Source organism: Petaurus breviceps, unplaced genomic scaffold, assembly GCF_028583685.1.
Source record: "Petaurus breviceps papuanus isolate PSGF00001 unplaced genomic scaffold, PetGlider_PUasm1.0 90977, whole genome shotgun sequence".
NCBI classification, from domain to species: domain Eukaryota; kingdom Metazoa; phylum Chordata; class Mammalia; order Diprotodontia; family Petauridae; genus Petaurus; species Petaurus breviceps.
Window position 1 is genome coordinate 1,817,259 of NW_027187391.1, and position 25,977 is coordinate 1,843,235.

The following is a 25,977-nucleotide window of genomic DNA, read 5'->3' on the forward strand; positions in this document are numbered from 1 at the left end:
CTCTTCTATGGAGCTCTCACACCACATGGTGTGAGATGGGGTCTTATATACAGAAGGTTGTGGGAGGAATCTAGGGGTGGTCTAGGGGAGGAGTCTGGGGAGGGTCTTCAGAAGGAGCTAATGAGTTCAATGAATGATTAAGGGTGGGAGGTAGCTGGAGACTACCGACAATGGTAGGCTAGGCCAGTTCAAGGGTGTATTGATATTTTGATAGGCTCAAAGGTGGGAAGTAGATGAACAATAGAGGGCTAGGCTAGTAACTAGGCTAGTAGTTAGCAGTTAGTAACTAGGCTAGAGGTCTGGGCCCAGCCACAATGTAAGGCTTATTGACTCATGACTCATCAAATGATACAATTTAATCAAGAGTCCAAAGGAGGTTCCCAGAGCCTGTACCTCTAGGAGTCAAGGAGAGCTAGAGGTGGCTTCCAGAGCCCATACCTCATCAGTAAGATCAAGCTAATCTATGTGGTCTTTCCAGGGAGATTGTACTTTATTCCCCTTGCCCATTCTACACTCAAACAAACTAGTCGACTTGCTGTTTCCAGTACATAAAACCCCACCTTCTGCCTCTATGCACATAGAGCACAGGAGCACTCTATTCCTGGGACACTCTTTGCTGTCCTATCTTCCTTCTAAGCAAAATTCAGGTATTGCCTCCTCCTTGAGGCCTTTTCTGATTCTACCAGTTATTAGTGTCTTATCCCTAACCTTGTCCCATGTTACTTGGTTTTATTTTGTGCATATTTTTATTTATTCATGTATCAGAGATAGACTGGCCATTGGAGAGTCAATCCTGGGAGCATGAGCTGCCTGCTCTCCCTCCTGGCAAGTCCAAGTGGATGCTTGGTGAGTCTGCTTCTAGAAATGCATGATAACATGAAATGCTAAAATTTTCAACTTCTTCAAGCCTCAAAAATCTCTTACTCCCTGGGATGGCCTAACCCCTACCTAAAAAGTTTTTTTTTTAAAGGAGGATATTTCACAATTACCCATACCTTTATTTTAGGCTCATGAATCCTAAACCAATTCATAAAATTCCTAGTATGCATATATTTTAGTTTCTTCCATCTGAAAACCAGCACTGGCCTCCTTACATTGATGTGACCCTGTATGAAAGGAAAGAAGGCACAAGTAAGAAGTCCCTTCCTCTCAGAAAGAGGTTTGCCTACAAGGCCATTTGCTAACTGGTCAGTGAGTAAGGCAGAACTCTGGGAATTGTCCTTACATCTCATAACCAGCAGGAAGGAAAGAAATAGATTTGGCCTCTTGGTGCTTTTTTTATGTGCGCGTTCACTTTTGGTTCAATAGCCAATTAAAATGAAGAAAGTAGCCCAGTTAACAGTCACAGGATAACTTCCTCAGTCTCCAATATAGAGGATACATTCTTCTTTTGCAAAAGCAGACTATTTAAGTATCCATGTAGGCTGCTACAAGAACATATTGGAAAGCCTAGAACCTCTATTCCCTTTCAGATAAGAGGTATGCTCTTTGAGGGAAGAGATTGTTTTGTTTTTGTTCTTGTATCACCAGGAGCCAGCCTAGTGTTTTTGAATGTAGTAGAAACTCAACAAATATGTATTGAGTTGAACTGAAAGGACTTAAAGAAACTAGTTAATTAGCTGGAAGATAATTGATCTTGGAAAGACTAAAACTAGGTAGAAATAAGTTGAGAGAAGGGAAGCAATGATCCTTCTCTATTCTGGGACACAAATTGGGTCAAATGTATTCTGGGTGGGGTATATGATTAGAAGATATTGGAATAATGTATACCAAGAAAAGTAGAGACATAGGGCTTGAGACAAAAATGTATGATTGTTGGATCCAGTCAAGAACATTGTTTATTCCCATTTCTTTGGACTCAAGAACCTTGCATCCTACACCAAATTTGAGCCCTGTCTCAATTCCTAACATACACCAACTTTTTACAAGTATCTTTTATATTGAAATACTTGCTTAATTTAAATAAAAAAACATTATTTTCTATGCATATGGGAAAACTATTTCCATTTTATAAGAATTCTATTTCAATAAGACTTTTTTATGTCCCTTCAGGTTCATTGAGATGTGTTTACCTGTATTTTGATCCTATTTTCTGCATGTAATTGTGCCATGTATAAAAGGGAAATAAAAGGGATCATGTTTATTACATGGAAACCTCATTATAACTTTCTCCCATCATTCAGCATGCAGGGCTGCTATAAAGGTTAGTATTTGTATAATTGGAATCTCTTGGCATAGTCTAAGACTGAACTGCAGTTTACCAAAATTTATCATGTAACAAGTTTTGTTATAATATGTGGTTCTAATATTTCTTATGTAAATATTTGTGATTTGTATATCTAATGAGATGCAGTAAATGTTCTTCAAAACTCTTCACTTAACACACACACAAAACTAGCCATGTGCCCTTGGGCAAGTTACTTAACCCCAATCGCCCTCCAAAAAGCAAATAAAATGAAATAAAATAAATTTTTTTTAAAAGAAGTTAATCTAGTTAATTCCCCTATCTGAAACTTCTGTTTGAACATATCTTGTCATGAAGAACCCAGTACTGCAAAAGGAAGCTCAATGTGTTTTCAGACACCTAATTGTTAAGAAGTTTTTGTTTCTGTTTCCATGTAGTTTCTACACATTAATCCTTTGGAGTCATACAGAAAAAATAGCAACTCTTTTTTTTCCCCTAGGAGCCTACATAATGAGTAGCTTAAGATACTCTTAAGTAATGAGTGTGTTCAATAGCAAACTCTGGAAGGAATAAACAATTATACTGATGAGAAAATAATGAGACAATACATTACAATTTATAGGATTCAATTAATATAGTATAAAAGCAAAAATCTTATCCCAGAATACATAGTACAAAAAGAAAAGAAGGAATTAATGAATTGAGTATGCAATTAAGAGAAACAAATGATTCATAAGCAAATAGTTTTCAAAATTGTCATGGTAATATCATTTGAATTTGAAGACCCCTTTTTGTATTAGCAAGAAGCAGGTACTTAGCACCTTGTTTCAAGTTAAACAATGGTAGCTGGTACTTAGCACTTAGTAACTGATCAAGAGGTATGAACTCCTGTCTCCTGTTGCTGACATACCAGGAAGGGGTTGGCTGAAACAGGAAGCTAATGCTGTGTGTATATAAGGAAAAGCCCCAGGAAGGGACAGTCAGAATTTCTTGGGACTAGCATCTGGAGGCAGACCAACTACAGAAGAGAAATGAGAATCGAGAACTGAGTCAGAATTTCCTGAGAACTTGTGGTGGTGGAACTTCTTCTGAACAGGAACCCAGGAGGCTGAAGAGGAGCCCAGGAGTCTCCCCTACCACCCCAGGATGGATAATGTGATTCTGATTTTTTGAATGAGCTCAAGAAGACTGAAGAAGCATAACCAGGATGGTAAGACTTTGTCTGTTTGTGGCTTGGTTGAGCCTTGAATTCCTGGGAATAGAAATTGTGAATGATTTGAAATGGACTGGACCCTGTGAACTTCAGTGTAGGGCAGGACTTACACAGAGAGCTGGGTAAGGAACTGGGAACTGCCTGCCTTTGAATCCAGGTGATTTTGGTAGATTCAGGTAGGAACTGCCTGCTTCCAGTCAAGATGAAAAGACCTCTCCATGGGTACTGAGTAGTGATGAAATTGTAGTTTACTAGTGACCTAGGGTTGGGGAGGGTCTGTGTATTTTCTAATGATTGTACTTAGTGATTAATGATACTTAGTAATTGATTGCTGAATAAGTGACAGATTGAGTTAACTCAGTGTGCCCCATGAGTGAAAGACTTTTGACTATTGTACTTTGAGATGTTCTTTGTTCAAAACTTTGTGTCCACTATGGTGGAAACTATGTGGCCATTTTAATGATAAGCTGCTGTGAATACTATATTGTGATTTTCTGTGATAAGTTGTAATATTGTGAATGCTGTACCTTGATTTTCTGTGAATGTTTTGCTTTGATTTGTTACTGAATAAATAAAGTGTTCGCTATACTGTGTAATCAGAATCTTAAAAACTGTTCACAGTAGCATTCTTCTGGAAAGCTGCTTATACATGGCATTACAAAAATTAAATATGATAGAATAGGAGAGAGAGAGCAAATTAACAAAGAAGGGTGAATATCTATAAGTGGAGGTGAAATTAAAAATCAGAACTTATTATACTGAACTAAATGGAAACAAATATAAAAAGCAATCAAAATGAACCAAGCTTAAAAAATCTAAAATACTAAAAGTTAACAAAACAGAAAATAGATTATATAAATATTACAGAAATTGACCAAGCCATAAAATTTAAATATTTACCATCAGTATTGTAATGATGATTCAGAGTAGCTCTACATCATGGGATACTACAACTTCTGGAGAATAAAAGTTTGAGGTGATCCAAAAGTCAATGGAAAGACCTATGGTGGATGTATACAGGCATATAGGCTATAGTATATTGACAAAAAGGACTTGTGTATAAGAAAAGGCACAAAATATTTTATTTAGGAAATACTTTACTAGAAATGGATGCAGTCACTTTACATAATAAAAGTAAGAAATATCTGATGAACAACCTGAATGCTGTTTATCATGTATAATGATCAAAAGTAAGCCATTTACTACAGTATATGGCTCCTTTATGGAAGGTAGTATAGACACGGAATGGACAGATATGAATGTTTTGCAATCATTGCCTTTGGAGAAATAGCTTATATAAAAGATTATGGATTAACTGAAGGACTGAACAGTTCTAGAAAAGAATTTAAACCAGGGAATTTGTATTTTAAGCCTTCCCAAGGCATCATTTGCTTCTGAAACAGTCAGGAAATCAGTCAGTAAATGGAAGAAGCATGATGAAAACAACTTTCTTACTTTTTATTGCTTAATTTTTTATCAGTCCTTATTTGAATCATCAACTAGAATTCACAGATACTTAGATGTACATTAGGTATACATAAGACTTATATATAGTCAATGTAAGATAAGATGTATAATATTCATAAAGCTTTGATTTTGCTAGATGGCATAATAAATAGAGTGCTAGACCTAGAAAGAGGAAGACCTGAGTTCAAATATGAACTTAGAAATTTACTAGTTTTGTGACCTTGGACAAATCATTTAACCTTTGTTTACCTCAGTTTCTTCATTTGTAAAATGGAGATAACAATAGCACCTACCTGTCAGGGTTGTTATAAGGATCAAATGAAATAGTAATTGTAAAGCTTTTGTCACAGTAACTGGCATATATCAGTCACTTAATAAATGTTTCTTCCCATATTAATGATGAAGATGACACCTATTGTTCAAATAGATTGTTGCTGACATGGTAGTGGAGATTAGGGATACAGGGTATCATTTGTCATACAGTTTAGTGGTATGGAAACCAAGAAAGAGAGACCTATAAAAAGGAACTAGCCATTAACAGCCATTAAGTAATTCCAAAAGAGCCAAGAGAATGAGGATTAAGAAGAGTCTTATTGATTGGCTTAAAGGATTTCACTGGTAGAAATTTTATTGAGGTTTGCATCCTCCCATAATATAATTTTGTTGTCATCATTTATTATGATTCAAATAATCATAATGCAGTTAGAATCAATCTACATGCCTTTTTGTTAATTTGCTGGCAAGGTATACTTATATGTAAGCCATTAAAAGATGACAAAAATGACTATTCAATTATAAAGTAAAAGAGTCAGTCAGAAAAAAATGTTTGGGTGGAAACTGGATTATCAGTTACTTTTCCAAGACCTTTTCTATTGACATAAACATTATTTATAGCACAGCAGTAAACTTCTTCCTTTCTGCCTACCAAGAGTTAAGAACCTATTTTTGCAGCAAAGGCCCCAAGTGAGAAACAGGAAAAGTATTGACCAGCATTTTATTAGCAATAAAGACATTAAAAAAATAAAACACATAAAGGGCTGGTGATAAGGAAGAAAAAAAGTTGAAAAGTTAAAAATAGTACTTCTCTTACTGCACTTGATGTATTGCTCCTGTAGTGGCCTGAGACCTAATCACTTCTTGTCAGGAACAACATTATTACAAAACCTATAGGGAAGAAGAAAAAGTATATTGCTTTCTCTCTGCAATCAAAGCAGTGGTCAGAAATACATGAACTGCAACTCAAGAGGGGCAGTGCAGGATAGGGCACTAAGGGAAGAAGTAATAAACACATAGAGGGAACAAACAGCTGACTATGTGTCAAAGTGAGAAAAAGCTAAAAGTTTTGGGGAAGAAAATACACATTTACACAGTGTCTGCTATGTGCCAGGCACTGTACTAAGTACTTCTTTTTTTTTTTTAAACAAATATCTCATTTGATTCTCTTAATAACCTTGTTTGGTAGGTACTATTATTATCCCCATTTTATGGTTGAAGAAGCTAAGGCAAACAGAGGTTACATGATTTGCCCAGGGTCACACAGCTAATAAGTATCTGAGGTTGGATTTGAACTTTAGTTTTCCTGACTCCAGGTCTTGCGTGCTAGCTATTTCATCACCAGCTGACTTTAATTTAGGCCATCACAAATTAAATGTTCAGGACCAATCCTACATAAATTGTCCAGCAGACAATTTCTTCCAACAGCATCCCACTCTTTTCTGCCTTGCCATGTCCCTCCTCTGTCCTTTCCCTACATATTATATCTATGAACATCCATATTACCAGCAGTGATGAAGATCCCTGCTCCTTCCACATATATATTTCGGGTGCTAAATCTGTTTTCTATAGAGATGAAGAAGAGGGTTACCATTGCCCCTTAGCTTTCTCTTCTCAAAAAAAAAATCCATAACTTCTCACTGTCATATATAGATATTAATTTCTAATGCTTCTATTTAGATAGACTTCACTTGGTGTTAAAAGTTTACTTCAAAAATATAGTTGACAGTTTTAAGGAGTAAAAACTTATGGTTTCATATAGGAGTAAAAAAGTTTTCAACATTTTGTAGCCTAGAATTCTTCTTATGGAGTCATTCATATCTAGTATAAATTATATTATGTCATTTGCTCACATCAGGTTCGTGGGAAAATGTTAGCCATATCTCCTTTAACTAAAGATACTCTCTTTGAAGATATTATGTTTATAATATAATTCATACCTTCTGATTCTGTAGAAAAATTGTGGCATAAAAGCTTAACCAGCATCCCATGAACAAATTGATTATGCTACTCAAAGGATGAGGGAAGGACAGGAGAAAGCTTAAACATGTACCAATTGGACCTGCGATGGTGATTGTTCAAAGGTTTTTAATGACAAAATTTTCTCAACCTTGATATTCTTCCTCTTCTTCCCTTCCTTGCCCCTAATGTAGTTATCATTATTTAGGGATAACCAGCCCCTGATGTGTTGGAGGTGATTAATGGCATCCTTGGTTTGTCTTCGTTTTGATGAAATATTTCATAAAATCTGCAAAAGCCCTTTCTTATTTGCCAATGTTTATCAAAAGATAAAGCATGTGTGGAATAATTACGTAACAAATGCAGAGAATCTGAGTTAAAAAAAAAAAAAAACAAACCTTAGTGGCCATTTATTCCAAGCCATATCTGAAAAAAAATAATTCCTTCTACACAATATCCATCAAGAGTAGTCATTTAGATCTTAATCAAAGATCCCCAGAAAGGGAGAATTCACTACTTCATGGGGGACTCCTTTCCCTTTTGAATAAGTCTGATTATCAAGAACTGTTTTCTTATATTAAGTTTAAATTGGCTTCTTTTCAACTTCTACTCATTACTCTTACATTTGCATTCTGGATGTACACATAAGTTGAGTCTCTCCTTTACGAGACAGACCTTCAAATACTTGAAGACAGCCAATATTTCTTCCCTTCTTTCCAGGTCTTTTCGTCTCTAGTTGTAACAATGCCAGTTCCTTTGACCACTCTTCATATGAAATGAATTAGGAATCCTTTGCCATCTGGATTGCTCTCCTCTGTATACTCTTCAGCTTATCAACATCCTCCCTAGAACCTGGCACTCAGTATTGGGTGTAAGCAATGTAGTCTAAGCGCATCAGAGCACAGCAGGACCATTATTCCTGGAAGCCATGACTCTCAATGTAGCCCAAGTTCATATTAATTTTAATGCCTGACTTAACAATTCAAGGTGACTTCCATGGATTTATTCCTTCTCTTCCCTCCTACAAACCTTGGATGGGAACCTGGACTTCTATGTCTTATTGCTCTGTTATTTGGCCAAGAATAATATTGTATACATCCTATAGCCAACTTAAGTAACGTCACTTTCATATACATTTACCAGTAAGGCAGTTTTTCAGGCTAGCTTTCAGACTACTCTGCAATTTAAGCTCTTCTAATGGAAAACTTGTCATTGATGCTTTAGGGAAGTGGAAGGGAAGGGAAGAGAGAAAGCTTTTTTTTGTTAAGCACACAATATGTGCCAGAAACAATCCTAAGCACTTAACAAATATTATCACATTTGATCCTCACAACAACCCTGGAATGCAGGCATAGTATTATTATTTTTCCACAGTGTACAGTTGAGAGAAATGAGATAAGGATTAAGTGACTTGCTTGGGATTACTCAACTACTAAGTGTCTACAGCCAGATTTCAAACCAGTTCTTCCTGACTCCAAGTCCAGAACTCTAACCACTGTGGAATCTAGGTGACAAATTCTTGAGTACTAGTTATATATTTCTATTCCATATAGTCTTACATGTGTAATAATATTATATATATATATACATAATATACAATTATATTCTTAGCACTTTTTAAACTGGCACCACAGTTTTTGAAGTTCCTTCTACAACTGTAGGTGACTCTATTATGTTTCTAAATAACTCATATAACTATTATGGATTAGGCTCTCCATTGTGACATTCTTAGTTTAAGCCTTTTAAGTGTTTTCATCTGTATGATGGGTAGTGATAAAGTTAACACTCTGTGTTAGCTAAATTTACTTTACTCGAAGTTACTGGAATGTATAAATAGGTACTGCTTTACTGCTCATCTGAGATTCTAATTAGATGTCACTTCTCCACAAAACCAGAGTAATTGCATTGTGATTTCAAGGACTTCAAAACATATTTTCGTCAAATTGGTTCTGACCGATGATCTTATTTCTGCATAAGTAGGATTTGTTACTGAGACAATGATCCCAAATAAAATTATCTTCTATAACCTACTAGTGAAAATATATATTAAGGCAACAGTATGTCACTGTTTCCAGCATTTAACAAATAATAAAAATCAGTATTTTAAAGGATCCATCATCTCATTAATATGGGTTCTATCTCCACTAGTATGTGTAATAGCCCTCTTATCCTTATTTGAGTGTTCTTTCCATCAGTACCAATCTCAATATCTTCCTAAATCTGTACTCTTTTGAAAATTGTTATTACTAAAAATAAAATTAGCATCCAGTGTTCAGTCTTGTGATGAGGGTTTCAAGCTTAGCAAGGCTAGACTTGGGGAAGAGAGACAAAGTCCCTCCTTAGAGACTATAATAAAACTTTTCCAACATTACTTCGTGCAGCCATAGTTTACAGTCTATTGACATAGTGTTTGAGAGCCAGGCACACTTCTAAGGTTGAATGAGGCACTAGCAGAAGACTTTGGAGGTTCCTGTTCATGCCCTTTCTTAAATCTTTCAGAAGACCTATTTAGTACAGTGGAGTTTTCTCCTGGACCTTTGAGAGGTTTGAATATGGAAATGTATTACTTGGTCTGTCTTTTAGTTATCCCTTGCTCTTTCTTCATTATCAAGGGATTCTTTTCTGGTCAGAGATATAATTAATGGTATATTCTTATGGCACATGGAAGTTATATTTGCAAATGTGCTTCAGTTTATTTATACCTGCCATGCCTCTCTTCCTATTGCTTTTGCAGTCACTTAGAATTTTTATTCTTTTGAAATTATGATAATATGGGTATAAAGCATCACCAGGACAATGTTGATGTTGCTGATGAAATTGGTTTTATATCAAGTCAGTTCCAGTCAATAAGAACTTATTAAGCATCTACAATATAGATGATTTTGTGCTGAATGCTGGGAATACAAAAAAGAGGGAAAACAAGGGGAAGTTTGTGATCTTTGAAAGATGGTAGAATTGTGCAAATGTGTTTCAGCCTGATGCACTCATTAAATTCTGATTTTCCATCATTATTGCTCAAGATATATATGTATGTATGGTCTAATTCAAAAGCCTGCCCCTACAGCTTTATGTCATAATTTTTGTAATAGATGTTTCCATTCTTTGCTTTTTCAATAAATTGACATTACTACTATGCATTGCTAGGTTGACCTCTCTCAGGCAGCTTGTATCAGTAGAAGTTTTGAGGTAGAAGATACCTTAGAAATCATATAATTCAACTTCCCCAACCTCTAATTTTACAGATAAAAAAAAGATATGATTTAAGATCATAAAGGTAGAACATGTGTTAGAGTTGAAGTTTATTTAAAAAAATTTTTTTATAGTGATATACTTTTTTTCATCTAATTTTTCTCAATATCATATAAAATTTTATAGCATTCATTTAAAAAAAAACTTAGGTTCTAAATGCTCTCCCTCTCTCCTTCCCCCTTACTTGAGAAGGCAAGCAGTTTGAAATAATTATACATGTGCAATTTTTCAGAATGTTCCCATATTAGCCATGTTGCAAAAAAAAAAAAACCCCACCAAAAAACAGATAGCTGAAACAGCCCAAGAATTATGAAGTTAAAGAAAAGTATGTTTTGATTAGCATTCAAACAGTTTTTTCTCTAGCAGAGGATAACATTTTTCATCATAAGTCCTCCAGGATTGTCTTAGATCATTGTATTACCAAGAAAAGGTTTTTCACAGTTGATCACTATCATATAATATTGCTATTACTGTGTGGGCACAATATTCTTTTGGTTCCATTCATTTCACTTTGTATCAGTTCATATAAATCTTCCCAGGTTTTTATGAAAGCATCCTGCTCATTATTTCTTGTGTCACAATAGTGTTCCATCACAATAAAATACCACAGCTTGTTCAGTCATTCCCCAATTTGTGGGCATTCCTTTTTTTTCCCATTTCTTTGAAACTACAAAAAGAGCTGCTACAAGTATTTTTGTACATATACATCCTTTTCATTTGATTTTTTTTGGGGTACAGACTTAGTAGTGCTATTGATGGGTCAAAGGGTATGTGCAGTTTTATAGCCCTTTGGGTATAGCTCCAAATTGCTTTCCAGAATAGTTAGATAAATTCAGAGTGCCACTAAAAGTACATTCGTGCCCCAACAATTTTTGCACATCACTTCCACTATTTGACGTTTTCCTTTTCTGTCAATTTGATAGGTATGAGGTAGTACCTAAGAGTTGCTTTAATTTGCATTTCTCTAATCAATATTGATTTAGAACATTTTTTCATATGATTATAGAAAGCTTTGATTTCTTCTCCTGAAATCTGCCTGTTAATATTGTTTGACAATTTATCAACTGGGGAATGACTCATATCTTAATAAAATTGCCTCTGTTCTCTACATATTTAAGAAATGAGCCATTCATCAGAGAAACTTGCTGTAAAAATTCCCCTCCCCCTATTTTCCTGCTTTCCTCTAATCTTGAATCTATTTATTTTGTTTTGTGCAAAAAATTTTAAGATGTTGTAATCAAAAGTATCCATTTTATATTTTGTAATATTCTCTATCTCTTGTTTAGTCATAAATTCTTCCCTTATCCATAAATCTGACAGGTAAAATATTACATGCATCCTTAATTTGCTTTTGTCATTACCTTGTATGTCCAAATCATGTAACCATTTTGATGTTATCTTGGTATATGGTGTCAGATGTTGGTCTATCCCTAGTTTCTGCTGAATTGCTTTCCAGTTACCCTGGCAATTTTTGTCAAAGAGGGATTTCTTGACTCCAAATCTTGGATCTTTGGTTTTGTCAAACACTAGATTACTATGGCCATTTACCACTTTTCATTAGATTTCTAATCGATTCCACCTAGCTACTACTTTATTTCATAGTCAGTACCAATTTTTTTTTGATGATTACTGCTATGTAATATGGTTTTGAGGTCCAGTATTGCTAAGTCACCTTCACATTTTTTTCATTGATTCACTTGATATTCTTTGAACTTTTATTCTTCTAAATGATTTTTAAATGATTTTCCCCCTAACTCTCTGAAATAATTCTTTAGTAGTTTGTTTGGTATAGCACTGAATAAGTAAATCAACATAGGTAGAACAGTCATTATTATTATATTGGTTTACCTACCTATGAGGAATTAGTATTTTTCCAATTGTTTAGATCTGACTTCATTTTTCGTAAAAAGTGTTTTGTAATTATGTTCATGTAGTTTCTGGCAGCAATACTCTCAATTATTTTATATCATCTGCAATTATTATTTTTTTAAGGGTTTATGCAAACTTTAATCATTTAAGGCTGCTAGGTGTAAAGACAAGGGATCTCAGGGAGTGCCTGGCCAAAAAGGGAATTTAGGCCAGAAGGATTCCATCTAGGCCCTGAGGACCCAAATTCCCTTCAGTACAGCAGATGCCCTGTATAAAGAAAAGAACTATTCCCTAAACCCAAGGACAGTGTCCCCACAGGCAAAACAGAAGCCCACTGTAAGGATCTGCATAATCTATACCCAGAGGCAATTATCCAGGTAGCAACCCCTCTTCTTTTCATTCCCCCATCCTTCTCACTCCTTCCCCTCCCCTGACTCAACCTATAGCTTCATCCTGATTTGGCTCTAATGACATGAATTTATCATTTTGTGGACAGTTTTATTTTTAAAGCAGTTGGTGGGAGGGTAAGTGCTTAATAAATACTTGTTAAATTATCTGGATAATTAGTTCTGTTCTGCACTTGAAATGTGTAGACACATACCTGGGAGGGAGGAGAGCTCATGAAGGCAAAGAATGAAATGTCCAGTTGTTAGGCATACAGCTTAAACTCTTTAAACTCTGTTTCATGGGGGCTGGTGCAGAATTGGCATAATTACCAAGATAATCTGACCCTGAATTCTTCCCCCTGCCCCAAGAACCTGCTTCCCATTTCCCTGAAATCTTCACCCCACGGAGATTAACATGAGTTTCTTGTCATTTTTAGGATCGAAAGTGTTAGCTACTTCCCTGTCCCCCATCTCAGTGCCAAAGGCAGGGAAAATACAACTGGCTAGAGGGTTGGAGGGTAGTTACTGACTGTGTCTACCTGGCTTTACTCCCACATGTTTGGCGTAGCAGTAGTCCTTCCAGAGGGAGAAGACAGGTGACTGGCCTCCAGTCATATGATTAGGCTGAGGGAGGGAAGGAGGAGCCTGGAGAAGAGGGCCTAGCTCTACCCCAATGACATTCAAGAGGATTTCCTCCCTCCCCCTACCCACTACATCATAAGCCAACAGGGCCACCATGCTGGCTTCTTTCCTAGGCATTTGTTTTTCCGTTTGGAAGGAGATGACACAACCCAACTGGTGTTCAGCTTCTGGTCTGTTTGGGGAGAGGGGCGGTTGTGCGGTGAGGGTGAGTTAAACTGTGTCCAGTTTCATTCCAAATCTTCCTCTCTCATCCACCTACTCTTCCTCCCCTAAAAACCTATCTGGAGCTATTTTCTCCAAGGATGGGGAGAGGAATGAGTGAACTGGGTCGAGAGGCATATGGGAGGCATGGAGTACCCACCCCTTCTCAGAATCACATCATCTGGGATGCTGCCAAAGCATCTTGGGGATGCTGCTGCTGATATCAGGTCCCAAAGTTGCTGACATAGCCCCCAGTAGGCAATGTCCTGGGCCTGGGCATATCCCACAGTGAGGGGAGGGGTGGGGCCAAGGTTGGGAGGGCCCCCAGAAGTTCTCCATCTTGACTACTAGACCCCTGCTTCATGATCTTCTTATACTTTGAACGTTTGTTCTGAAACCAGATCTTCACCTGAGTCTGAGTTAGGCCTAGCTGGGCAGCTAGCTGTGCCCTCTCTGGAAGGGCCAGATATTGTGTGTGCTGGAAACGCTGGTTCAGATGCTGAAGCTGGAGGCTGGAGTAGATGGTTCTGGGCTTTCGAAATTTCTTGGCCCTGCCATTCAGCTTGAGTCCTTCTGGCTGTGGTAACCCAAGTGGCTTCTCCAGGTCTGCTACCGCCTGCAGACTCATTGCAGGGCCACGGAGATGCAGCGAGGCGGTCCCAGGCAGCTGGTAAGGCAGGTGGGAGCTGCTGTGGGCTGTGGGGCTGACATAAGGGTAACCTACCATGCCGCTGTACGACTGCGTAGCTTCCAGGTAGGGCCCCTCGGGGGGCTCAGGGGATGAGGGCTGCAGACCAAGGGGGTACGGGGAAAGGGAATGTGGGGGCGGAGGGAAATCTTGGAAGGAGGCTTTGGAGGCATCGGGTTCCAGGAGAGTGGTGGGCAAAGAGGTCATGGTTACTGTGGCCCTGCGCCTAAAGGTTTTTGGCACCTGGACCCATGGCCTGGCCAACACCTTCCTCCACTTCCTTTTTCTACCGGTGCCACCCGCCGCTCTCCCTTCCCCAAGCCCAGTGCACCGGGTTCCGACGAGCCTCCTCCCCCTCCCCCGCCCAAACTTAAAATCGCAGGGAAAGTCTCTCCCCACGCCGCCTCCCACAGAGAGCGGGAATGGGGGGAGGGGGTGGGAAAGGAGCCGAGGCCCCCACTCCCAAGTTTCACCCTCCCCGCACCCCAGCTCGTCAAGCCCCCTCCCTTTCCTTCTACTTCTCCGCAGGATCTATCTGCAAATATTTTAAGTGGAATTTCTCTACCTCTTGCTATTTCACTTTCTTGGTAATATATAGAAATGTAGATGATTTATGTGAGTTTATTTTATACTGTGTGACTTTGCTGAAGTTTCTAATTATTTTAACTATTTTTTTAGTTGATTCTTTGGAATTCTCTAAATATATTATCATATCATCTACAAAGAGTAATAGTTTTGTTGCCTCGTTGTTCCTTCAAATTTTTAAAATTGTCTTCTTGCTATAGTTAAGCTTTCTAGGACAAGTTGAATAATAGTGCTGATGATGGGCATCCTTGCTTCACCCCTGATCTTACTGGGCAGGCTTTTAACTTATCTCTATTACAGATAATGTTTGCTGATGGTTTTAGATAGATACTGCTTATCATTTTAAGGAAAGTTCCATTTTTCCCCTTGTATCCATCAAGATAATCAAATGATATCTTGTTTTGTTATTGATATGGTCAATAATGCTGATGATTTTCCTAATATTTAACCATCCTTGTATTTCTGGTATAAATTTCACTTGGTCATAGTGTATGATCTTTGTGATATATTGCTATAATATCCTTATTATTACAATACAATAAAATATTTTTATTTAACATTTTTGCATCAAAATTAATTAAGGATATTGATATATAGTTTTCTTTCTCTGTTTTTGTTCTTCTCCGTTTAGCTATCAGTAAAGTATTTGTGTTGTAATAGGAATTTGGTAGGATTCCTTCTTTGCCTATTTTTCCAAATAGTTTATATAGTATTAGAATTAACTGTTCTTTAAATGTTTGGTAGTATTCGCTTGTGAATACATTTTATCATGAGAATTTTTTCTTAGCAAATTCATTTATGGCTTGTTCAATTTTTTTCCCTAAGATTGTTACATATAATTATTTAAGTATTCTATTTCCTTTTCTGTTTATCTGGACATTTTATATTTTTAAATTATTCATCTGTTTCATTTGTGTTGTCAGATATATTATCATGTTATTGGGCAAAATGTCTCTGAATATTTGCTTCAATTTTATTGGTTGTGAATTCATCCTTTTCATTTTTGATTCTGGAAATGGTTTTCTTCTTTCTTTTTTTTAAAATTAAACTAATGAATTCCACCCCCCTCCCCAAACTCCACAAAACAAACTCCTAACTTTCTTTATTAGTTCAATGGTTTTCTTACTTTGACTTTTATTAATTTCTCCATTGATTTTCAGAACTCCCAATTTGGTGTTTAAATGGGAATTTTAAATTTGTTGTTTTCCTATTGTTTTGTTTGCATGGCCAGTTCATTGATCTGCTCTTTCTCTATTTTTTCAATTATGTTTAAAAAAACAAATTTCCCCTGGAGTACTACTTTGGCTGCTTCTCATAAATTTTGCGATGTTGTCTCATTTTTGTCATTCTCTTTAATGAAGTTATCACTAGTTTCTGTGCTTGTTTTTTGACCCACTTATCCTTTAGGACTAGATTATTTAGTTTCCAATTAATTTTTAATCTATGTTTCCAAAGCTCTTTATTGAATATATTTTTAATTGCAATATGGTCTGAAGGAATGAATTTAATATTTCTCTTTTTTTGCATTTGGTTGTGAGGATTTTATGCTCTAATATGTGGTCATTTTTTTTGAAGGTGCCATATACCACTGAGAAAATATGTACTCCTTTCTATTTCCATTCATTGTTTTCCAGAGTTCAATCATATTTAACTTTTCTAAAATTCCATTCATCTCCTTAACTTATTTCTTATTTATTTATTTTGGTTAGATTTATCTAGTTCTGAGTGGGGAAATTTGAAGTCCTCCACTGGAGGTGAAGTTTACTTTTTAGAGGGGGGAGGGCATGGCAGTTGGGGTTAAGTGACTTGCCCAAGATCACATGGCTAGTAAGTGTTAACTGTTTGAGGGCAGATTTGAACTCAGGTCCTCCTGACTCCAGGGCTGGTGCTCTATTTACTGTACCATCTAGCCACCATAGGAGGTGAAGTTTAAAGCCAAGTTTGATTTAATGCCAAATCTTATGTTCTCTTCATTAAACGTTGATTAGAATTGTAATTTTCTGTAGTTTCTTACAATCAACATGATGTCCTTTACTAATAGAAGAATCTGGAGAAATGCACCATTTATAAGGAGCTCCTCTTCCATGGCAACCCAGTTGATGATGGTCTCCATGTCATTGGTGGCATAGTGAATGTAGCACTCAGCCTAGAATCAGGAAAAAGATCTGGGTTCAGATTCTACCAAGGACATCTAACTTGCTGTATGATTTTGGACAAGTCATTTAATACTTAGGATTCTGACATGCAAAATGAGGGATTTGGACTCTTAAGGCTTCTTCTATATCTATGTTCCTATTAACCTAGTTATTTTTATTTATGGTAAAAAAAGCAAACTTTGGTCTGAATATGCACCCCTGGTTTATATATCAATATAAACCATTAAATAAAAACCCCTCTCTAGTTGAATTTATCAAGAAATCTGCCATAATCTTAACATATATATGAAAGATATCTTACCGAGAATACTTAAATGCTGTGTTTTTCTCTGAGGAGGTGCTATTTTTTAAATAAAGAAATAATCACTGTGGGATATTCTATTCTCTTTTACTTCCAAATCACTTGTGCACCTGTCAAATGTAATATAATATAAAAATTATTTTTGAAAATCTGCCTTTTCAATTCTTGTTTTCATCAAGGAAAAAATAGGGAAATATATTTGTAATTTCTTAAATTATACTGATTGGATTTTTGTGTGATAATAGTACAAAGCATCTTCTATTATTTTAGAATTTATTTCTGAGACCTCTTGAAAATGGTTCAGGATTGCATTTAAAATTATGTTCCCTGTAGCATGGATTTCTCTACTCTTCCAAAAATAGTATTGTGGATGACATTTCAGTATTATTTTTTCAAACAGCACACTGGTAGTTGAGGTGGTAGAGTCCAAAAATGATAATTCCATTTTGAAAGATGAGATCAGGTTGTTATAGAAATAATGACAAATCTGTTCCCTTTCATGTCTGTTTGTTGTCCTCATTCCAGTTTCATCTATAAATGCTCTTGGCATGTTCTTTCTTAGTTGGTTTTTATGCCAAGCTTTCTGCAAGCTTATTTTCCCCCTACAAATTTATGGATTTTTTTGTGTCAATATTGTTTAACATCTGTCATCTTTATATAGAATCAGTTACTCAGAAAATATTTATTAAATATCTACCATGCGCTAAGAATTATGCTAGGTTTTATGGATACAAAGTAAGGCAAAAAAAGACAGTCCCTGTCCTCAAGGAGTTCACAGTCTAATAGTGGAGAAAACATAAAAAAAAATTAAGACTATGTACAAATAAAGTGTATAATGGGATAAATTTGAGATAACGAAAAGAGGGAAAATCCTAGCTGGGGCTTGAAGGAAGCCAGGGAAGTCAATTAGAATGAAAGGGATTTTAGAGGTTTTCTGAGATAATCTCATTTTGTAGATGAGGAAATTTAGGCCCAGAGAGGTTTTGACTTTCATCAGGTCACAGAAGTAATAATGGGAAAACCAGGATTTGAACCCTTCTGAATCAAAGCCCCTAACCCCCATTACACACTTCTACATTTTAACAACTTCCATAACATTTTGCAAATGTTTCTTTTCTTAAATAGTATTGTAACCAAGCATGGTAAATCATGACAAAACAATAACAAAGATATCAAATGTTTGCTAGTTTTATTGATTTCTGGACTCTTTTGTCCTCCTTGTTCTTACTTTTTACACCAGTTAAATCTTGCTAAGAAATGACAAAAATGAGAGAAAATGTTTTTCCCTCCAGACCTTACACATTTTTGAATCAACAAACTTGTTTAAATGCATCAAACTGAAGTTGCTATGACTTAGTAGTCTCTTTTCATTTTTGTACTTTCATTTAATTTAGTGCTATTTTTCACTTTTCAGCTAGGTTGTCAATGATTTGATTACAAACAGGCAATCAATTTGAAAATGATCTTAGACCAATCCAAAAAAACATTTTATTAAGTGCCTGCTATGTGCAAGACTCTGGGCAGGTTGTTGGATTACAAAGACAAAAAAAAAAGTCCCTGCCCAAGTGATGGGGGTGGGGAGGTTAGGGGCACAGAAAAAGAATCTTTAAAAAGATAAGTGCTTCTGTTTCACACCAATTTATCAGATTTGGCCTTAAGTGCTATCCCAACAATGAGCAAATGTGCTTATTATCTCTTCCAGTTTTGTGTCACTTTCAAATTTGATAAGCATGCCATTTATGATTTTCTTCAAATCATTGATGAGATTGTTAAATAGTACTAGGCCAAGTCAGTATTCCTGGGGTAGTCCATAGGAATAATCTTTCCTAATTGATGTAAAATTATTAATAACTACTTTCTCGGTCTGGTTGTTTAATAATCATATTCAAATCCACTGGACTATAATATCATCTTGGCTGTATCTTTCCATCTTTTGTAGAATTACACAGGAGAAAATCTATCAAATGTTTAATGTATCCTTTTACAACATGCTTTAAAACCAGGGTTCTTATCTTTTTTGTGTGTCATGGACCTCTTTGACAGTCTTGTGAAACATATGGAACTCATCTCAGAATAATGTTTAAATGTATAAAATTTTTAAAAAGGACCATATGATTATAAAAGGAAACAAATTACATTGATATACAGCTATCAAAATATGTATATTTTAAAGTTCAGGGATGCTATGTTAAGAACTTCTGCTTCAGAATATTGCCAGGAATTGAAGTCAAGTACACTAGCCTATAGCTGGCTCTTAGTAACTAGTCATTTCATGTCATATATCATGCTTTCATGTTTTTCATTTGTGAGGCACTGAACAATCTAAAAGCCTTGGTCTCTTCTTTATTCTCAGACCTTCATTTCCACAATGTGCTCTCTTCCCCTTTTCCTTCCTTTGCATTGAAAGCACCAAATATCAAAGTATATGTTGACTTTTGGGAGGGAATATCTTGTCAAGTTCTTTGGAGATTTGCTTTATTTTAATTTTTGCAACAGATATCAGCCCACAAACTGCAGTTATCTTATGGTGATCTTACTTTTTGCTCATGTGACACAACCAAATGTCCAGTGAAATGATGTTATTTGTTTTTGAAGAAATAGTATAAACAAAGCCATTAACTTCCTTATTTTTCTCTCCTGGGACAACATGTGAGGCATAGTTCCATTTAGTTACAATTTCTCTGTTAATTTTGGCTCGATTCATATAGACTGGCAGTATAGAAATAGTTTAATTCCTCCAGTAGTGTTATCAGTTCATAGATTATCAGATAAAGGTCTTACATTTAGAGCATAAAGAGCTCAATTAGTGCTTGCATATATTCTAAAAATTGAAAAATTTTTAGCACGTTCCATCCCTTTTTCTACCACTGTGACAGATAGAACAAAGATTAGGGAAATTTTATGCTTTTATCTGTGTCACAGATCATATTGGTCAAAGAATTAATCACCTAATGGTCAACCTTCTGCTTAAGAGCCTCTCTGAAATCAGGTAAGTTAGATTTACAAATTTCATTAGGACCATTCTCAAGTCTTCTTAGTTTAATAGCATTTGCCAAAACTTGTGTTCTATTGGATCATAAAAGCCTAGAATCACTGCCATGATGACAAATCACAGCGAGAGAGGTGATAATTGATAACAGATTATTCAGTGGTTCTCTATGGCTTCTTGGGAAAAACATATATTCTTTGGTTTGGCAATTACTGCACAGCCCTTCACAAGTTGGTTCCAGTCTATGTCTCCAGATTTATTTATAATCCTTCTCTTTACACACTTCATATTCCCCTAACCTGGCTTACTTGCTATTGTAACATCATTAAGCTGTCTCAGTATCTTTGCACAAATGGTACCCCTTGCCTAGAATGCCCATTCTCTTCACCTATATCTTTGATGGTTTCCCTCAGGACTCAAATCAGATCCTCTTACAAAAAGCCTTTTTTCATCCTCTCAGTGTTCAGTGTCCCTCCCCTCCTTCTACCACAAACACTTGGTATTTACTTGGCATATCTTTGTATTTCCTTATCTATATACATATTATATCCTTTCAAAAAAATATAAGCTTTTACAAGAAAGGAACAATTTTTGGTTTGTCTTTGTACCTTCAACCAATTATCTTGCTCACAGTAGACACTTAGCAAAACCTTGCTGAGTTGAATAATAAAGATTCTTTTGTATACCATTTAATGTTTTTCAAGGCACTTAGACACACACATACACACAATCTCATTTGATTGGTATTATCCTGTGCAACAGTTGGAATAAATATAATTGTCCTTATTTCACAGATGAAGACATTGAGGCTTGGTCAAAGAGGGTAAGTTACTTACCCAAGGTTACATAGCTAGTAAATAGAAGTTCTGTAATGATTTTGCTGACTTACTGATCCAGCACACTCCATAGTATAACATGCTGTGGCTTTAAAAAAGTTTAGTAATGGCCATCATGTTTAATATGATATATCTAATTTTCCTTAAATTCTCTATCAGCAGTTAAGAAATAGGTAAATCGGGGGTGGAGTCAAGATGGCAGAGTAGAAACAGGACTTCCACAGGGCTCCAGGTCCACCATCTCCAATTTATGTAAAAGGTGACTCTGAACAAACTTTGGAGCTACAGAACCCACAAAATGACACAAAAAAGCTAACCTCCCACTGAGGACAGTCTGGCAGGCAGGCTGGGAGAAGCCAGCACAGCACTCTGGGAGCTGGCCCCAGCCCCAGAGGTTTTAGCCCCAGGGTGGGCCTGACCAGCCACCAGCTGGAGGGACTTCAGATAACCAGCAGCTGTGGCAGTTTCCAGAAGTATCAACCCATAGATGCTAAGAACAAAAAGAGAGATCAGTGCACTATGAAATTTGGGATCCAGTAGTTGGGAGTGTGTTGGTCTTTATCCCCTGGATGGAGAAGCTGCTGAGGCGCCATAACCATGCAGCCGCCAACATGTGGCAGCTTGAGCTCCTAGCCTGCAGACTGTAGGGGGACCAAACAACCAGTCTGAGGGGTAATTGCTCTTACTTTAACCTGCTTGGATCTGGATTGTGGTCTAGGGTGGAGGTCCTGGGGTGTGCGGCCAGCTCGCCAGAGCATGTGTAGGATTCAGAGAGGGCACCCAACTAATACCTTCGGCAGCTGAGAAAACCCCAGCATTTGGTACGAAGCTCCCCTGTCTGGTAGCAGAGTCCTACTATGGCAAAAAGCCCAAAAGTCAAGTAATTGAGTGGCAACATGAGTAAACAAGGGAGGCAAAACAAACAGAGGGATCCAACATTAGACTCGTATTTGGGGGACAAAAAGGATCAAAGCATGGAAAGGAGGAAGACAAAGAAGTCAGAACTCCTGCACCAAAAGCTTCCAAGAAAAATATGAGCTAGTTAGAGGCCCTAGAGGAGCTTAAGAAGGATTTTGAAAATGAAATAAGAGAAATGGAGGAAAAATTGGGAAGAGAAATGAGAATGATGCAAGAAAATTATGAAATGAGAGTCAACAACCTGACTGAAGAAATAACACTTTAAAAATAGACTAACTCAAATGGCAAAAGAGTCTCAAAAAGGCAATGAGGAGAAGAATGCCTTAAAAAGCCAAATTTGCCAGATGGAAAAAGAATCTCAAAAGCTCACTGAAGAGAATCATTCCTTTAGAATTAGATTGGAGCAAATGGAAGCTAGTAACTATATGAGAAATTGAGATACTATTAAACAGATCCAAATAAATGAAAAAATAGAAGGCAATGTGAAATATCTCATTGGGAAAACCACTGACCTGGAAAATAGATCCAGGAGAGATAATCTAAAAATTATTGGACTACCTGAAAGCTATGATCAGGAAAAGAACCTAGAAATCATCCTTCAAGAAATTCTCAAGAAAAACTGCCCTGATGTTTTAGAACCAGAGGGAAAAATAGAGGTTGCAAGAATCCACCAATCATCTCCTGAAAAAGATCCCCAAAAGAAAACTCCTAGGAATATTATAGCCAGGTTCTGGAATTCCTAGATCAAGGAGAAAATATTACAAGCAGCCAGGAAGAAACAATTTGAATATTATGGAACACAATCAGGATAACACAGGATCTGGCAGCTTCTTCACTGAGGGATTGAAGGGCTTGGAATATGATATTCTGAAGGTCAAAGGAGCTGGTATTAAAACCAAGAATCACCTACTCAGAAAAACTGAGTATCATGTTTCAGGGGAAAATATAGTCAGTCATTCAGTGGAATAGAGAACTTTCAAGCATTCTTGATGAAAATACTAGAATTGAATAGAAAATTTGACATTGAGATACAAGAAGCAAGAGAAGCATTAGAAGGTAAACAGGGAAAAGAAATCATAAGGAAGTTATCAAAATCGAGCTATTTACATTCCTACATGGAAAAATGATAATTGTAACTTATAAAACTTTATTCAGTATGAGATTAATTGAAGGGAATAGAAATGTGTATTATATATATACATATATATATATAGGAGGGTATATGGGCATATGGATGCATATGTGAATGTGTGTATATATGTGTACAGTATACATAGTTAGAGGGTACATTACAAGTTTAATGGGAGGGGATGATACTTAAAAGGTGAAATTAAGAGTTGAGAGAGGAATATGAGAGGAGATGGGGAAAAGCAGATTGGGGTAAACTATGTCATATAGAAGAAGGGAAAATGGTTGCACTGGAGGGGAAGAACAGGAAGTCCAAATGGAACGGGTCAACCTTATTCTCATTGAATTTGGCTTAGGCAGGGAATGACATACACACTAAATAAGGTATCTCACCCTACAGGAGAGTAGGAGGGAAAGGGATGAGAGGAGAGATGATGGAAGGGAGGGCAGGCTGGAGGAGTGGGAAGTTGGAAGCATCCACTTTTGAAAAGGGACAGGATCAAAGTAGAGAATAGAACAAGTGTTAGATTGGATAGGAGGGAAGGAAATATAGTCAGTCTTTTACAATTTATCTATTATGGAAATGGTTTGCATAGCTACACATGTACAATCTTTATTGAATTGTTTATCTTCTCAGTAAGGATGGGTGACAAGCGAGGAAGGGAATGAATCTGGAATTCAAAGTTTTAAAATAAAATATTTTATATATATATATATATGCTATTATCAATATTATTTTACATGTAAATGGCAAATAAGATATACAGGCACTGGGGCCTGTAAAGTTGGAGGGGGTATGGGAGAAGATATGGGAGAGAGAAGATTGGAGGAGATATCCAGTGGGATTGCTATTTTGGTGTGGTAGGTAGGGGAAAAATGGGGAGAAAATTTGTAACTCAAAATCTTGTGGAAATGAACAATGTTAACTAGAAGTTAATAAAGCATTTGATAAGAAAAAAGAAATAGCTAAATTATATCCAACAGCTGAATAAATTCTCCCTCTCCAATCAGAGGTTTCTTTTACTAAGACTTGTCCTTATCTCTGATATGTAAAGATTTGCCTATCAGAAGCTCCTATTTTTTACATACAAGTTTTTAACCTGTTTTTTAAAATTTTCATACATATTTATATATCATACTCACATATGTTAATTTGAATATATTTTAATACATTTAGGTATTGGATATCCTGGTGGAAATATTCTGAGTGGATAGAAAGGAAATGTCTAATTGTCATGTTCTGATTTCAAGGGAAACTAGATCAGAGGCTATTTTGATCAGCACTGTTCCAAAGTCAGTAGTGGCAAACCAATTCGGAATCATCATTACAGTTTTAGAAAGGACAGTGTATATTCTAGCTTTGACTTGAATATGGAAATTTGTGTATTTTATGTGTTTATGTGTATACAGTGAATGTTTTTATTAAACCTATTGCAGCCAAAGGATTCAGATAATAGCAATAGTACTTAAATCTCATCAACAAGCATTTATTAAACACTAAGTATCAGGCAGTGTGATAAAAGCAAGGAATACAGCTATAAAAAGAAAGAAAAACAGCCTCTGTCATCAAGTAGCTTACATTCTCAAGGCGAAAAGAACAAATAAAAAGAACCTGCAAGTTGAAGGGTGTAGCAGCAAGCACCCCAGCATCCCCAGGGTAGCTGCCAACACAGGTTCTTAGATCTGCTTTGCTAAAGGAAAGCAACTCAAAATGGGTTAATAAGTTTACTTTAACCAGTCAAACATAATATCGTTTACCTAGTTCAGGGGAAAAAGGTCAGTACCCCGAACTTCAGAGTATACAGACAAAATTATGAAGACAGAGAAACAGATCAAGCAGACAGGTTTACAAACTGTCCAACCATTACATCCATACCAAATGACAGTTACCAGAGAGGGAAACAACAACATCTGGGTTTTTCAAAGGAAGGGGGAGGGGAGGGAGGCGGCTCTCAATGGCTTCCCAGAGTCTCATCTGCTCAAATCACACAACAGTTCTCAAAGTGAGCCCCAGAGTAAAGCCTCATATCAGGGCTTATATAGCCTTCTCCTGCCTCAGAGAATGTAACAACCTTCTTGACCCACTGTCCAATCAAAAAGTATCTCCTGAGAAACAAGCCTCCCACCACAGGCTCCAGGTGTACTTTAACCTAGGGGCAGGGAAGATCTTAAAACTTTACATTCCCATTACAAAGGGGGATGGGTAGGTGGAGCAGGAAGGGAATGAAGGTACCTGGTCCTGGGACATGGCCCTGCAATTGGGAAAGTCCAGCCAGAGAGGAATGAAAACATGGTTGGCCTGGGTCTCTTCCTTAAAGTAAGGTTTTGGGAATATCCATGCAATCAGAGGGCACAACTGTAGGAGCACAGGATACTTGAAATGTGAGAAATAGTCTGGGAGTTGAGTGAGTTGAGTTCATGGATGTAGCAGTGAAAGACCTGTAGAAATGAATCAGTAGTATATCCTGAAGAAGAAATCAATAAAGATTAAGATCTTGTAGTTTATGCATTAATGCTGTGAAGGTATAAATTAGATGACTTTTTAGTCAGTAGATGAATCCACTCTTCTCTTTTTGTGTCTTTCTGTCTTTATCTCTGTGTCTCTCTCATGCAAACATAAGCACATTTTTTCACATTCATTGTCTCTCCCTGTAAGTAAATAGTCTCATCAGACTCTAGCTTTTCTTGATTCTAAACAATTTTAAAGACATCTCATGATACAGAGTAAGAAGTTCTGACTCTTTGCTTTGGGGGAATAAATTACTTTCTTAATGCTGGAAGTTCTAGTTCATTGTCGCATATTGTAGAGGACATTTAAAGAAGGATTAAAGACTTACATTGACATTTTGACAAATGAAAACCTGCATGCTAATTTCTCATAGCAGGCACATATGAAGGATTATTTCATCAGAAAATTCTTGATCTAAAATGA

The 25,977-nt window shown here is 36.6% G+C and overlaps 1 protein-coding gene across 1 annotated transcript; it reads right to left on the minus strand.

The window, feature by feature from the left end:
* Nucleotides 1–13,587: 13,587 nt before the first annotated feature.
* DLX4 (distal-less homeobox 4) lies at nucleotides 13,588–14,501 on the minus strand. The gene has a single exon (XM_069077456.1). The coding sequence runs from the start codon at nucleotides 14,337–14,339 to the stop codon at nucleotides 13,668–13,670; it is 672 nt and encodes a 223-aa protein (XP_068933557.1). The 5' UTR covers nucleotides 14,340–14,501; the 3' UTR covers nucleotides 13,588–13,667.
* Nucleotides 14,502–25,977: the final 11,476 nt, after the last annotated feature.